Source organism: Rhinoderma darwinii, chromosome 5 (genome assembly GCF_050947455.1).
Source record: "Rhinoderma darwinii isolate aRhiDar2 chromosome 5, aRhiDar2.hap1, whole genome shotgun sequence".
NCBI lineage: Eukaryota > Metazoa > Chordata > Amphibia > Anura > Rhinodermatidae > Rhinoderma > Rhinoderma darwinii.
In genome coordinates this window covers 41,205,733-41,221,201 of record NC_134691.1, presented here as the reverse complement: position 1 = coordinate 41,221,201, position 15,469 = coordinate 41,205,733, and the positions used below count along the sequence as shown (strand labels likewise).

The window sequence follows — 15,469 nt, the reverse complement described above, 5'->3', positions numbered from 1 at the left end:
CCCCCCCCCCCAGGCAGTGCACCGAGACCCATGCTGGTTAAACTGCTAAGCAGTAAAGATAGAGATGCCATCTTGAGAGCCGCGCGCCAAAAAGGCCACATCACCTACAACACGGCATCCATAATGCTATTTCCGGATTTCTCTGCTGTACTCCAGAAAGCACGTGCCACGTTTGTGGGGATTAAAAAGCGCCTGAGAGATCTCCAGATTCCATATTCAATGGTTTTTCCTGCTAGACTGCGGGTCGTTTATCAGGACAGGTCTCTCTTCTTTAACACGCCGGCGGAGGCCGAAGACTGGCTGAATAGCCGCAATGCCACGGTGCCAAGAAGTTTACCATAACACCACCTGCTGCGAAGCAGGGCATGGATCCTGCCAAGAATAAGAAAAGATGGACTGCTAGGCTGAGTACCGTTTTTTCAGACCAGATTGATCTATTCTTATATCTGTATATTTAGAGGTGCACCATTGTGTAAAACACCTAGTAGTTCCTAAACATGTTTCAAATAAGTACATAGCCCCCCCTGCTGTATATTTTAGGTACGGGCACATGCTCGTGCGGAATTAAACAATTGATAACTGTATAGGGAAGAGTCTGCTGATAGGAATGTAATGTACATGGCTGATAACACACAAAATATTAGAGGGGGCTGGAGAGATACTATATAATTACTGTCTGCAAATACAGGTATATCTTTATATTGTGGAACAAAATTGTCCGATGCAGCCTGGGAGACGCTGATTGGGCGGGGCAATAGTCTGTGATAGGTAGATCGTTCTTCACAGACTACCCCCGTGAAAATCTTCTTAGTAGGATCTGACTAGTTCATATCAGATTCTGAGGAGGTTCTTTAGTTTTACCGTGTTAGTAAGTTCTGTTTTTTTTCTTTTCCTTTTCTTTTCTTTTGAGCTCTTTGTCATATATCTGCCAGTGAATGGTAGTCCTGAATGTATTATCATGGAATGTTAGGGGATTGGGTACCCCAAGCAAACGAACCCAAGTATTTTCCCAAATCCGGGCAAGTGGAGCACAGATGATATGTCTACAGGAGACGCATTTCATACCAGATACGGTTCGCTTTCTTAGGAGGTCATGGATACAATGGGCAGCACATGCCACTTATTCCAACTACTCCAGAGGAGTCTTCCTACTTGTTCATAGGTCCCTCAGGTGGGAGCCTGGAGTAATTAAAAAAGATCCGGAGGGCCGATACATTTTCTTACATGCGTGGATTGAATGTCAGCCTTATGTAATAATGTGTGTATATATACCCCCTACTCAGGCCTTAGCTGTTTTATACGAAGCAGCGGGCTTTGCAGCAGCCTATCCCTCGGCCACAGTTATTTGTATGGGTGACTTTAATTCTTTAGCCGTCCCTGTTCTGGATAAGTTCAGAGGCGGATCCCTTGATGGGTAGTAGGCCTGTAAGGGGGTGATACGGCCCTTCTAAAGTGAACTGTCTTCCCTGTGCATCTTCCATGTTTAGTGGTATTTTTCTTCTGTATTATCCTGTGTATGCCTGTCATATTATTAGCAGCCACAAGGTGTCACTGCAGGACGAGTGACTGAGGAGACAGAGCTGGGTGACAGGAAGGGGAAGTGAGGGAGAGCGAGGGGACTGAGGGGGAAGAAAAGAAAGAGGACTTGTGTGACAGAGAGGGGGCACAGGGACCAGGCTGCCGCCATTTGTAGGAGGAGGATCCTTGGCTCAATGTTCCTGGAGGAGGACTAGCTGGACATTCACTACAGCTCAGCAGTGTCAGGAGACACAAGGGAAAAGATGTCGTCTTCTTCAACAGAGGAGCAGAAAGCAGAGGTAAGGGTGGTATGCCGCGTGGTAGTGAGTAGCTCTCACTCTGACCCGCGGAGGCGCACGCGGTAATATATCCGCCGGACTCACGCCGTAGCCAAAGGGCGAGGGGCATAGCTTCCACCTTTGGGGATTCCGCAGTGTGAGTGGTAGCACCACAGTGGTCCGCGGAGACGGCCCATTTCCTTCTTGAGACCCGCCGGGCCGGGTCAGTGAGCGCCAGGCGCAGCCACCCATGAGCTGGTAGGACTCCCACGAGGGCGAGTGCCTCAGCTACTGAGAGACTTGATTTGAATACTGTATTGTCGTTATTTGGCCTGTTTGAAATTGTGATTTTCAGTAAACCGTTTATTTGAAAAGAACTGAGTAGTGTTGTGGTGTCCACGTTTAGTCTTACCTAACACGTGGCGTCACGAACAGGATGAGCCAACCAGGAACTTCAGCGGAGTCTGCCATCAGTGCCCCAGGCCCACCCCCAATTCTGTTCCCTATGGGGGCAGCCATGTTAAATGTGCCCAAATATGACGGAAAGAGTGTGACGCTGATGGATTGGGCCGAGAGGCTACGAGCAGCGGCCCGACTCTACCAAGTACCTCCCCCACACCAAGCGGATCTCGCGTTGAGCCTGCTAGAAGGAGATGCTCGTGCAGCAGTAGTAGTCCTCCCAGTCAGCCAAAGAGCGACCCTGGAAGACATCATCACCAGGCTCGAAACCCTATACGGAGACACTACCTCAGTTACCGATTTACGGAAAAAATTCTATACCCGTAGTCAACGGGAAGATGAATCCGTCCAACAGTACTCGGTTGCACTCCAACGATTGTGGAACCGACTTAGCAAGAAAGATCAAGAGGGGTGCGCGGCTGTCCCTGACCCGGACAGGGTGCTGCGGGACCAATACTTGTCTGGGTTGAAGAATAGAGCGCTAAGAAGGAGCCTCAGAGACTATATACGGACGGAGCCGCATACCGCCTTAGTGGACCTAGTTCGAGAGGCCATAGAGTGGCAGCACGAGGGAGAGGATGGTGCTCACGTTAGTGTACACAACTCGACCGAAAGGGGACCGCCTCCGAAAATGGACCCCACACCAGAGAGTGCTTTCCTCCGAGACTTTGCCAGGGATGTGAGGGAGCTCATGAGGGAGATGAGAGAAGAGATCAACCAGCTGAAGGCGGCAAGTTCTACCCGGGAGGACCGTCCTCGGCAGAGAAGATTTGATCCGGCCGAAATTCGCCGGTGTTGGGAATGTGGCCGACCAGGACACCTGGCAAGAGACTGTCATGCCCCTAGGATGAAACGGCCACCTTTAAACTAGAAGGACCCGCTGCTGAGGGCCGGGTGGCGGAAGTTCCTTGTAGAGGCCCTCTATCATCCACACAGAGAGCTATTGGGTGCTGCACAGGAATACCAGCAGTACAGCACAAGGTGTGGAATCTTAGCCAAGTGGAAGGAAAGTTTATTTCTAGTCAAGTAAAAGGGACGGTGAAGTGGTTTCATGTCCGAAAGGGCTACGGTTTTATTCGCCGAAGTGACCATAAAGGCGATGTGTTTGTCCACTGGTCTGCTATAAAGAGGAGCAACCCCCAGAAGTCTCTGCGCAGCGTTGGAGAAGGAGAGATGGTAGAATTTGATGTAGTGGGAGGAAGAAAGGGCACTGAAGCTGCCAATGTCACAGGCCCCGGTGGTGTTCCAGTTAAGGGAAGCAGATTTGCCCCTGACCGGCGGCGACCCCGTCGGCCCTTTCACCAGCTCAGGTCAGAGAGTTTAGAGGAATCGAGAGACCCGGCCATAGGTCAAGTGTCAAGTCAAACGTCTCGTGACCAGCCATCCCTCCTTTCCCCTGCAGCTGCGGAATTCACACCAGCAGTCTTGCAACGTCCGATGTTGGTAGCAGCCAACAAGCCAGGACCAGGATTGATTACTAAAGAACCACCGTTTCAACAGCCTTTCGTCTGTTCAACTGACCAGCCTAAAGATCAGCGGGACCTGTCGACCGTAAGACAACCGGATGCAGTGGGATTCCAAGAGGTCGACAAAAAGGAGAACACAGCTCTACAAGGATGGGGAACTGTAACCGCTACAGAAATGAATGCCTGGCTAGCCTCTGTGAGTGCAAGGGACTGCACTCGTAAAAGCCGGGGGAAGTGTAAGGGGGTGATACGGCCCTTCTAAAGTGAACTGTCTTCCCTGTGCATCTTCCATGTTTAGTGGTATTTTTCTTCTGTATTATCCTGTGTATGCCTGTCATATTATTAGCAGCCACAAGGTGTCACTGCAGGACGAGTGACTGAGGAGACAGAGCTGGGTGACAGGAAGGGGAAGTGAGGGAGAGCGAGGGGACTGAGGGGGAAGAAAAGAAAGAGGACTTGTGTGACAGAGAGGGGGCACAGGGACCAGGCTGCCGCCATTTGTAGGAGAAGGATCCTTGGCTCAATGTTCCTGGAGGAGGACTAGCTGGACATTCACTACAGCTCAGCAGTGTCAGGAGACACAATGGAAAAGATGTCGTCTTCTTCAACAGAGGAGCAGAAAGCAGAGGTAAGGGTGGTATGCCGCGTGGTAGTGAGTAGCTCTCACTCTGACCCGCGGAGGCGCACGCGGTAATATATCCGCCGGACTCACGCCGTAGCCAAAGGGCGAGGGGCATAGCTTCCACCTTTGGGGATTCCGCAGTGTGAGTGGTAGCACCACAGTGATCCGCGGAGACGGCCCATTTCCTTCTTGAGACCCGCCGGGCCGGGTCAGTGAGCGCCAGGCGCAGCCACCCATGAGCTGGTAGGACTCCCACGAGGGCGAGTGCCTCAGCTACTGAGAGACTTGATTTGAATACTGTATTGTCGTTATTTGGCCTGTTTGAAATTGTGATTTTCAGTAAACCGTTTATTTGAAAAGAACTGAGTAGTGTTGTGGTGTCCACGTTTAGTCTTACCTAACAGGCCGACGCCATTAGCATTGTTCTTGGAGGAAGTTGGGTGGCATGACCTCTGGAGACACATGTGGCCCGGGGTCCGGGAGTTCACCTGCTTTACCCCCGGTAAGAATTCGATGTCTCGCATAGATTATATTTGTGGGAATGGGCAGACCTGCTTGGCCTTGCAGTCTGCAGAGCATTTACCGCGCTCGTTCTCAGACCACTCTCCTATTGTGGTGCGTCTGAAGGTGGCTCAGGGGGGGACACGATCACTGAGTAGGAAGATACATTCCTTTTGGCTAACACAGTTTACCCACCAGGACCGTATACCTGATCAGTTACAGATCTATGTAGAGGAGAACTCGTTAACACCTAATCACTCAGCCTATTGGGATGCACAAAAAGCATACCTCAGGGGCTGCCTCCAATCTACCATATCCTATATAAAGCGAGAGTCGGTAAAAAAAGAGAAGGAATTAGCTGAGTCTTGTACACTATTAGAAGCTACTTATATTTCTGACCCTTCAGAAGATAATAGGTTGACATGGCTGCAAGCGGGTAGACAGTATCTCCTATATCTTACTAAAAAAAGCAAGCGCAGAATGTTTTTTAATAACCAGAAGAATTTTGAACAGGGTAACCAATCTAGTAGCATGCTTGCACATATTATCCACCAGAATAATGCGTCACCGGCCATACTAAAAATCAAAACTAGAGAGGGTACGATTCTGACTTCTACACCTGATATATTAACCCCTTCACGACCACCCAACGTAGATTAACGGGTTGCAAAGCTGGTCGTTGTGCCTGCAGCCCGTTAATCCACGTGTGCTCCTAACAGAGCACACAGGCGCTCCCCGCAGCCCGGCATCTCCCAGTACAGGCTGCTACTAGCAGCCTTAGTACTGGGGGAAAACATCGGGTCGGATCACAGCGGTGATCCGAACTGATTAACCCCTTAATTGCGGCAGTCAATAGTGACCGCCGCATTCAAGGTCTTATAGCAACATCGGCACCCCGCTACGCGATTGCGGGGGCCGATTGTTGCGGGGGGGGGCGATTGCTATGGCAAATGGAAGCCTAACAAAGGCTTCCTATCTGCCGTTACGTTAGCCGATTAGGCCCCGCCCGGAGGCGGAGCCTGATCGGCTTGCTGTCAGTGAACAACTGACAGTTCTAATACATTGCACTACATGGGTAGTGCAATGTATTAGAACATCAAACAAACAGTTGGACCTTCAAGTCCCATAGTGGGACTAAAGAAAAGTGTAAAAAAAAAGTGTAAAAAAAGTAAAAATAAAAGTTCTAAAAATACAATAAAAGTTTCAAATAATAACACAAAACACAATCGCCCTTTTTCCTTTATCAAGTCATTTATTATTGAAAAAAATAATAAAGCCATACATATTTGGTATCGCTGCGACCGTAACGACCGTAACTATAAAAATATTATGTTATTAATTCCGCAAAGTGAACGCCGTAAAAAAAAACTAAAAAATACTGACATAATTGCTATTTTTTGGTCACTTTGTCTTCAAAAAATTGAAATAATAGTGATCAAAAAGTCGCATGTACCCAAAAATGGTACCTATAAAAACTATAACTCGTCTCGCTAAAAATAAGCCCTCATACAGCTTCGTCAACGAAAAAATTAAAACCGTTATGGCTCTCACAACTTGGCGACAGAAAAAATCCATTCTCTTTCCAAAGGTTATTTTATTGTGCAAAAAGTTGTAAAACATAAAAAAGTTCTATAACGAAATCGGACTGACCTGCAGAATAAAGGTAACGTGTAATTTATAACGCGTGGTGAACGCTGTATAAAAAGAATTAAAAAAATAATGTCAGAATTGCTGTTTTTTGGTCACCTTGCCTCCCAAAAAAAAAAGGATAACATGTGATCAAAAAGTCGCATGTACCCCAAAATGGTACCAATAATAACTACAGCTCGTCCCGCAAAAAAAACAGCCGTCATACCGCTACGTCTATGAAAAAATAAAATTAGTTAAGGCTCCAATAAGCCAGGAAATAAAAATATGCAGTTGTGCCGGCCCGAGGGAAACATTTCTTCTGTTTGAAGTGGCGAATTATCAAGGCCCCTAAAATTAGGGAACCAGGAAGGGGAGGGCCCAAACATATCTGCTGAAAGCGACGGTGCCCGTATTATACCAGGACAACACTTCTCAGCAAAATTCCTCAAACTGCAAAGGTGCGGAGTGTGGACCAAAAGGGGGATAAGAAAGGACACAGTTTATCAGTGCGACACCGGCCTGTGCAGAAAGGATTGTGTCACAGCGTAACACACATCTATGGATCATTTTATTGTTTTTGTTTACCCCATTATTATACCACCTGACTATGCCCCTTATATACTCCGCCCGGCTTACATGTACCCCCACATTATAAACGGAAACACCAGTAAGACTCAATACAAGACTACTACAAGCAAAATCCACACTCCAAAAGCCAAATGGCGCTACCTCCCTTCTGAACCCTACAGTGTGCCCAAACAGCAGTTTACTTCCACATATATGGCATCGCCATACCCGGGAGAACCCTTTTAAAAATTTTTGGGGTGTGTGTCTCCAGTGGCACAAGCTGGGCGCCACATATTGGCATATCTATAGAAAAAAATCCCATTTTCACTCTGCAACATCGAGTGCACACCAATTTCTGCCAATCACCTGTGGTGTTAATATGCTCACTACACCCCTAAGTGAATACCTTGAGGGGTGTAGTTTCCAAAATGGGGTCACTTCTGGGGGGATCCACTGTTTTGGTCCCACAGGGACTTTGCAAATGCGACATAGCGCCCAGAAACCAATCCAGCAAAATCTGTACTCCAAAAGCCAAATGGCGCTCCTTCCCTTCTGAGCCCTACTGTGTGCCCAAACAGCAGTTTATGACCACATATGTGGTATTGCCGTACACAGGAGAAGTTGCTTTACAAGTGTTGTGGTGCTTTTTTTCATTTATTTGTTGAGAAAATGAAACATTTTCAGCTAAAACTACGTCTTATTGAAGAAAAAGGATTTTTTTTAATTTTCACTGCCCAATTCTAATAAAATCTATGAAACACCTGTGGGGTCAAAATGCTCACTACACCCCTAGATGAATTCCTCAAGGGGTGTAGTTTTGTGAATGGAATCACTTTTGTGGAGTTTCCACTGTACTGACACCTTAGGAGCTTTGCAATAGTGACATGGTGTCAAGAAACCAATCCAGCAAAATCTGTGCTCCAAAAGCCAAATGGCGCTCCTTCTCTTCAGATCCTTGCCGTGTGCCCAAACAGCAGTTTATGACCACAAATGGGGTATTGCCGTACTCCAGAGAAGTTGCTTTACAAATGTTGTTTTTTTTAAATTCCTTTATTTGTTGAGAAAATGAAAAATTTTGAGCTAAAGCTACGTCTTATTGGAAAAAAAGTATTTTTTTTATCTTCACTGCCCAATTCTAATAAAATCTATGAAACCCCTGTGGGTTCAAAATGCTCACTACACCCCTAGATGGATTCTTCAAGGGGTGTAGTTTCCTAAATGGAGTCACTTTTTTGGTGTTTTCACTGTTTTGGTCCCTTAGGGGCTTTGCAAATGCGACGTGGTCTCCGCAAACCATTCCTGATAAATTTGAGCTGCAAAAACCAAATGTCGCTCTTTCCCTTCTAAGCCCTGCCGTGTGTCCAAACAACCGTTTATCACCACATGTGGGGTACTGTTTTGCTCGGGAGAAATTGCTTTACAAATGTAGTGGTGCATTTTCTCCTTTTAGCCCCTGTGGAAATTAGAAAAAATTAGCTAAACCTACATTTTCTTTGAAAGAATGTAGATTTTCATTTTCACGGCCTACTTCCAATAATTTCTCCAAAAAACCTGCGGGGTCAAAATGCTCACTATACCCCTAGATAATTTCCTCAAGGGGTATAGTTTCCGAAATGGGGTCACTTTTGGGGGATTTCCACTGTTTTGGCGCCGCGAGAGCCTTTCAGACCCGACATGGTGCCTAAAATATTTTCTAATAAAAAAGGAGGCCCCAAAATCCTCTAGGTGTTCCTTTGTTTCTGAGGCCTGTGCTGCAGTCAATAAGTGCACTAGGGCTACATGTGGGGTATTTCTAAAAACTGCAGAATCTGGGAAATAGATATAGAGTTGCGTTTCTCTGGTAAAACTTTTTGTGTTACAAAAAAAATAGATGAAAAATGAATTTCTGCAAAAAAAAAAAGAAATTTGAAAATTTCACATCTACTTTGCCTTAATTCCTGTGAAACATCTAAAGGGTTAAGAAACTTTCTAAATGCTGTTTTGAATACTTTGAGGGGTGAAGTTTTTAAAATGGGGTGACTTATCGAGGGTTTCTAATATATAAGGCCCTAAAATCCACTTCACAACTGAACTGGCCCCTGTAAAAATAGCCTTTTGAAATTTTCTTGAAAATGTGAGAAATTGCTGCTAAAGTTCTATGCCTTGTGATGTCATAGAAAAATAAAAGGATGTTCAAAAAACAATGCCAATCTAAAGTAGACATATGGGGGATGTTAATTAGCAACAATTTTGTGTGGTATTACCATCTGTCTTACAAGCAGATACATATAAGTTTAGAAAAATGCTAATTTTTGAAATTTTTCGCTAAATTTTGGTGTTTTTCACAATTAAATACTTAATGTATCGGCCAAATTTTGCCAGTAACATAAAGTCCAATGTCTCACGAGAAAACAATCTCAGAATCGCTTGGATAGGTAAAAGCATTCCGAAGTTATTACCACATAAAGTGAAACATATCAGATTTGAAAAAATTGGCTGCGTCCTGAAGGCCAAAACAGGCTGTGTCCTGAAGGGGTTAATGGAGTTTCATGCCTTTTACAAAGATTTGTATGTCTCTAGATCTCATAGATCAAAGGAGGAGTTGTATGACTACTGTGAACAAGTTAGCTGTCCTAAAATAACAACTGACCAAAGACTGTATCTGGATAGCCCTATTACTATGGAGGAGATAGTGGAAGCAATAGCATCCATGCCCAAGGGGAAGGCCTCGGGACCGGATGGTATCCCACTAGAAGTATATGTGAAATATCAGGATCAGTTAGCCCCTGAGCTGCTTAAAACGTATCATGCGTCTCTAGATGCGGGGGCCCTACCGGACTCATTCTCTGATGCAACTATAGTGGTCATATTAAAGCCAGATAAAGATCCCCTAGACTGTTCATCATATAGGCCTATAGCACTTCTTAACGTGGATTATAAAATATTGACGAAGGTGTTGGCCAATAGGTTGAACGATATTATGCCATCTATCACAGCCCCGGATCAAACGGGGTTTATTAAAGGGAGAAGTACATCAGACAATTTACGTAGGACCCAAATAGTGTCCCAGATAGCCACGCGGCACAAACAGGACTGGGCCTTGGCCTCCTTGGATGCGGCCAAGGCCTTTGACTCCATTGAATGGCCATACTTATTGCACATTCTCCAAAAATTTGGGCTAGGGCCAGTCTTTATACAATGGATAGGCCTCCTATATTTACATCCCAGAGCGGCCATATCCCTGAATGGGCAGTTGTCTTCATACTTCACTTTGGAAAGGGGAACCAGGCAGGGATGCCCAATATCTCCTTTATTGTTTGCTCTTGCCATAGAACCCCTTGCAATTTTGATACGACAGGATGAGATATTTCGGGGTACTTGCCTATACAAGGGGGAAGAACGGATTGCCTTATATGCAGACGATATGCTATTATATATGTCGTACCCGGAGGAGTCGTTACACAGAGCAATGACGATTATTGACCTATTTGGAGATTATTCTGGCTTACGTATTAACTGGGGCAAATCTTGTCTGATGTACCTCTCCCCGCGCCGGAACTCAGGGGTGGCCCAGAAGGTTAGCGGGTTGCAAGTGGTATCTCAATTTAAATATTTGGGGATCCAGATAGCTAGATCAGACAATGACATGCTGAAGTTGAATGTCGACCCTTTGCTTACAACCTTCAAAGACAAATTCAAAATCTGGTCGGCTCTACCTATCTCGGTGGCGGGCCGAATGAACCTTGTTAAGATGGTGGTTCAACCTAAGTGCTTGTATGTACTACAGCATATATTTGTTCCCATTCCCATGACGTTCTTTAAAGAAATGGACTCTATGTTTAGAAGGTTTATATGGGGGTCCTCTAGATCTAAGCTGCAATTAGCCAAACTACAACGGCCTAAAGACCTGGCAGGTATGGCTCTCACGGACCTATATGTATATTACCTAGCTGGCCAACTTAAATACTTGGGAGCCTGGGTGTCACATGAGGAACCGGTGGCATTGGAGAGCTGTCTGGCAAATTTTCTAGGATTAAGGAAACTGTGGTCAACATTGGAAACTTTAGTACCACTTGGCAGCAATGCCTTACCAATCCACAGAGTGGCAAAAAAGTCCTGGGTAGCTGCGAGGCAGCTCTCATGGGATGACTGGATAATGGCAGAGACCCCCTTGTGGCATAATGACATGATGGACCAGCTGAGTACAACACAGGACGCGGGATTTTGGTCTAATCTAGGCATTAACATTGTTGGGGATGTGTTTGATAATTTATTATTTTCTTTTACCCAGATGGAAGAGACATATCAGGTTCCGAGACAGGCATTTTACTAATTTTTGCAATTAAGGCATTCCTTACAGGCCCAGTTTAGAGGTAGGGACATAGAAATCTCCTCATATCCCCTAATAGGCATTGTACGATCCCAGGGACCGAGTGGACTGATCTCCTCGATATATTCTTATCTCATACATGCCAAAGCAGGCAGGGCAGCCTTTCCGGCGCTGGACAAATGGCAGGAGCTAATCCCATCCCTGGATGAGGAGGCCAGAGCTAGCCTTTTGGAATCACATAGATTCGTATCCCCTGCCATTAATAATTCATCAAAGTTACCTCACACCAATTCGACTATATAAAATGGGTAGAAGGCCCTCTCCCCATTGTCATAGATGCTTTTATAGCCCTGCCGATTTTCAGCATATGATATGGGATTGTCCAGACATTCGCCACTTCTGGACAGAAGTTACTGCCCTGCTTGCTAGGGTGCTGTCGATCCCTGTGCTGGCAGAGCCGGGGGTCTGCTTATTCGGGCTGATGGAGGAAGATCTGATTTCGCCACACCTTCGCATATGTATTCGGGAGACCTTGTTTATGGCTCGCAAAACAATAGCTCTCAGGTGGATGAACGTTCGACCCCCAACCAAAGATATGTGGATACAACTGGTAAATGCGACTATACCTTATGAGCGTATAATGTATCTTCATAGAAAACGACCTGAAAAATTTAATTGGATCTGGGATAGCTGGTGCAATTCGGATCTTACGTCATACTCAGGGCCGGAGCTAGCGATGGCTATTAGAGGGATGCACACATGAGCATTCATGACTTATCATGATCCAGGTGGAATGGTGGATAGTTGATTGGTTGTCATGGTAGAGGGTGGTACCCTATATCACTGCTACCTTACTGGCTTATTTTGGGAAACCGCACACTATACTGGTACGGAAATGTAGCTGGCAAGAATTTGATAAAAGAGACATATTTTCTTTCTTTTTTTATTGTTTATGTGGTTCTTTCACTCCATAGGAGTGTTATGACTTTTGTTAAACATTTCACAGTGATAATGAACAGTATTGTATATGCATAAAATATGGACATGTCCGCTGTGCGGGGGTCCTGCTGTTTACTTTGTCAATGTGTTTATATGTCTCCTTCAATAAACTGAGTTTAAAAAAAAATAAGATCAATCAATCACACTGATACTTAATACTGATACTATAATTATAATATAACGTTTTTAAATGTGTACATAACCTTGTGGCACTATATACAAGGGGGAGCGCTGTGAGGCACTACACCGCGTTCCAAATTATTATGCAAATGTTATTTTTCGCTGATTTTCCTAAATAGTCGATGCAAATGACAGTCAGTATAATCTTCAAGCCATCAAACGTTGGAGTATAATGCGAATTTTATTGAACAAATCTAATGATAACAGTTTTTTTTTTTTAGAAGTAAAAAACTCAAAATGCAATGTTTCAAATTATTATGCACAACAGAGATCAAAACATTTTAAATGTTGTAAAGAGAACTAAAATGGTAATTTGTTGAATTTGCAGCATCAGGAAGTCATATTTACAGAAATAAAAAAAAAACAACTTAACAGGCCAAGTTACATGTTAACATAGGACCCCTTCTTTGATATCACCTTCACAATTCTTGCATCCATTGAATTTGTGAGTATTTGGACAGTTACTGCTTGAATATCTTTGCAGGATGTCAGAATCGCCTCCCAGAGCTTCTGTTTTGATGTGAACTGCCTCCAACCCTCAGATATTTTGCTTGAGGATGCTCCAAAGTTTCTCAATAGGGTTGCGGTCAGGGGAACATGGGGGCCACACCATGAGTTTCTCTCCTTTTATGCCGTTAGTAGCCAATGACACAGAGGTATTCTTTGCAGCATGAGATGGTGCATTGTCATGCATGAAGATAATTTTGCTATGGAAGGTACGGTTCTTTTTGTACCACGGAAGAAAGTGGTCAGTCAGAAACTCTACGTATTTGCAGAGGTCATTTTCACACTGTCAGGGACCCTAAAGGGGCCTACCAGCTCTCTCCCCATGATTCCAGCCCAAAACATGACTCCGCCACCTCCTTGCTGACGTCGCAGCCTTGTTGGGACATGGTGGCCATTCACCAACCATCCACTACTCCATCCATCTGGACCATCCAGGGTTGCACGGCACTCATCAGTAAACAACATGGTTTGAAAATTAGTCTTCATGTATTTCTGAGCCCACTGCAACCGTTTCTGCTTGTGAGCATTGTTTAGGGGTGGCCGCATAATAGCTTTATGCACACTTGCAAAGATCTGGAGGATCCTACACCTTGAGGTTCGCGGGACTCCAGAGGCACCAGCAGCTTTAAATACCTGTTTGCTGCTTTGCAATGGCATTTTAGCAGCTGCTCTCCTAATCCTATTAATTTGTCTGGCAGAAACCTTCCTCATTATGCCTTTATCTGAACGAACCCATCTGTGCTCTGAATCAGCCACAAATGTTTTCACAGTACGATGATGACACCTAAGTTTTCTTGAAATATCCAATCTTTTCATACCTTGTCCAAGGTATTGCACTATTTCACGCTTTTCGGCAGCAGAGAGATCCTTTTTCTTTCCCAAATTGCTTGAAACCTGTGGCCTGCTTAATGTGGAACGTCCTTCTTAAGTAGTTTTCCTTTGATTGGGCACACCTGGCAAACTAATTATCACAGGTGTCTGAGATTGATTACAATGATCCAAAGAGCCCTAAGACACAAAACCATCCATGAGTTTAATTGAAAAACTAATAATTAAATGTTTATGACACTTAAATCCAATGTGCATAATAATTTGGAACACGGTGTATATACAAGGGGAGCGCTGTGTGGCACTATATACAAGGGGGAGCGCTGTGAGGCACTATATACAAGGGGGAGCGCTGTGTGGCACTATATACAAGGGGGAGCGCTGTGTGGCACTATATACAAGGGGGAGTGCTGTGTGGCACTATATACAAGGGGGGGCTGTGTAATGCTTTCCACAGCGGTATGTGTGTGGCGCTCTTTATAGGGGGGCTTTTTGGTGTGATTTACAAGAGGGGGAGGGCTGTGTGGCGCTCTCTACAGGGGGGCTGCATGGCACTATCTATAGGGAGCTGTGTGTAACGCTCTCTACGGGGGGATGTGTGATATATAGAGGGGGCTGTGTATGGCGATATCTATGGGGGTGTGTAATATCTACAGCGGCTGTGTGTGGCACTATGTACAGGGGGATGTGTGTGGCGCTATCTATGGGGGGTGTAATATCTACAGGGGGCTGTGTGTGGCACTATGTACAGGGGGCTGTGTGTGGCACTATGTACAGGGGGGCTGTGTGTGGCACTATGTACAGGGGGGCTGTGTGTGGCACTATGTACAGGGGGGCTGTGTGTGGCACTATGTACAGGGGGGCTGTGTGTGGCACTATGTACAGGGGGGCTGTGTGTGGCACTATGTACAGGGGGGCTGTGTGTGGCACTATGTACAGGGGGGCTGTGTGTGGCACTATGTACAGGGGGGCTGTGCGTGGCACTATGTACAGGGGGCTGTGTGTGGCACTATGTACAGGGGGCTGTGTGTATGTGGTGTTTTACAGTGTGTGGTATTATTATATTCAGGCGCGCAGTGTTTGGTGCTATTATATTTAGGGGCACAGTATGTGGCACCATGATAACTTTATTTTCATTTATAGGTGTGGAAATGTTGGAAAAGTGAGGAGACGTCCAAGTGGCAAATTCTGCAGAAATGAGTCATGGCCGGGAGAAGTCGTCATGAGCTCTGGACCGGATGGAGAAGAAAAGAGGAAAAAAACTACTAGAATCTGAGACGTCGTCATCTGTGAGTCACTAGATTTATAGAGAATCTGTCACCTCTCCTGACATGTTTATTATAGGAAATCCTTGTATTTCACAAAAAGTCTTTCTGCAGTCCAGGGCTGATAGACAATTCCCCTTGTCAGGGGGAGGTGTCCCTGCACAGTGACATACTGTCAGCATGTAGGGACACAGCCCTGTGACAAGGGGAATCATAACACCCATTTGTTAATGCTTGCCCAAAAAGGTAGTTTTAAAAATAGTTACGGCGCGGCAGGGCGGCGGTGAGGAAGGGGGGCCCAAGTTTGTGTAACAGCCCAGGGCCCATGGTCTACTTAATCC

At 45.5% G+C, this 15,469-nt stretch overlaps 1 protein-coding gene across 1 annotated transcript; it reads left to right on the top strand.

The window, feature by feature from the left end:
* Window positions 1–1,429: 1,429 nt before the first annotated feature.
* On the top strand, window positions 1,430–15,146 carry LOC142651331 (uncharacterized). The gene is made up of 2 exons (XM_075825899.1): window positions 1,430–4,349; window positions 15,007–15,146. Exon 1 carries the CDS (start codon window positions 2,233–2,235, stop codon window positions 3,124–3,126), a length of 894 nt encoding a protein of 297 aa, XP_075682014.1. The 5' UTR covers window positions 1,430–2,232; the 3' UTR covers window positions 3,127–4,349; window positions 15,007–15,146.
* The last annotated feature ends 323 nt before the right edge of the window (window positions 15,147–15,469 follow it).